The sequence below is a fragment of the Arachis ipaensis genome, chromosome B07 (genome assembly GCF_000816755.2).
Source record: "Arachis ipaensis cultivar K30076 chromosome B07, Araip1.1, whole genome shotgun sequence".
NCBI lineage: Eukaryota > Viridiplantae > Streptophyta > Magnoliopsida > Fabales > Fabaceae > Arachis > Arachis ipaensis.
The window spans coordinates 123,259,870-123,260,461 of NC_029791.2; the positions used below are offsets into that span (position 1 = coordinate 123,259,870).

The 592-nt window shown below is 27.0% G+C and overlaps 1 protein-coding gene across 1 annotated transcript in view; it reads right to left on the minus strand.

The window, feature by feature from the left end:
- Positions 1 to 592, minus strand: part of LOC107607916 (rhamnogalacturonate lyase B-like) — a 12,293-nt gene that overhangs the window by 2,143 nt on the left and 9,558 nt on the right. The window contains exon 9 of the mRNA XM_021107991.1: positions 425 to 551. Within this exon, the coding sequence (XP_020963650.1) occupies positions 425 to 551 (127 nt within the window). The remainder of the gene's footprint in view (positions 1 to 424; positions 552 to 592) is intronic.

Sequence of the window (592 nt, forward strand, 5' to 3'; positions counted from 1 at the left end):
ATCGGTCAAAAAATCACTCAACTTGTATGTAATATTATTTAATCTAAAAAAAGAAAAAGAAAAAAAAGTGATGTAGTATATTTAAAAGTTTAATTATTCTGTTGGTCTCTATAATTTCGCGAAATTTTCAATTAGGTCTCTATACTTTTTTCCTTTTAATTGGTCTCTGCACTAATTTTTTTTTCAATTAGCTCCCTCTTAGTAGTAATTGACTTAATTGTATAAAGACTCAACTAAAAAAAAATTAGTGTAAAGACTCAAATAAAATAAAAAAGTATAGGAATTCAATTGAAAAAAAAATTTGGTGCAGGAATCCAATTAAAAGAAAAAAAAGTATAGGAAACTAATTAAAAATTTTGCGAAACTATAGGACCAACAGAGTAATTAAACCATATTTAAATCTTAAATTAATGTGGTTCTTAACCTGTAATTCGGAGAAATTAACGGCTGCAAGTGCTAGTCGCAGTTTATAAGTTCCATTTTTCTGAACATTATGAAGCTTGAACTTAATTTGCCATGTTGTTCCATGGTAAGTGCCATCATCTCTCTTCCTGTAATAAGTAATTTATGTAACAATGTTTTCATGTCTCAT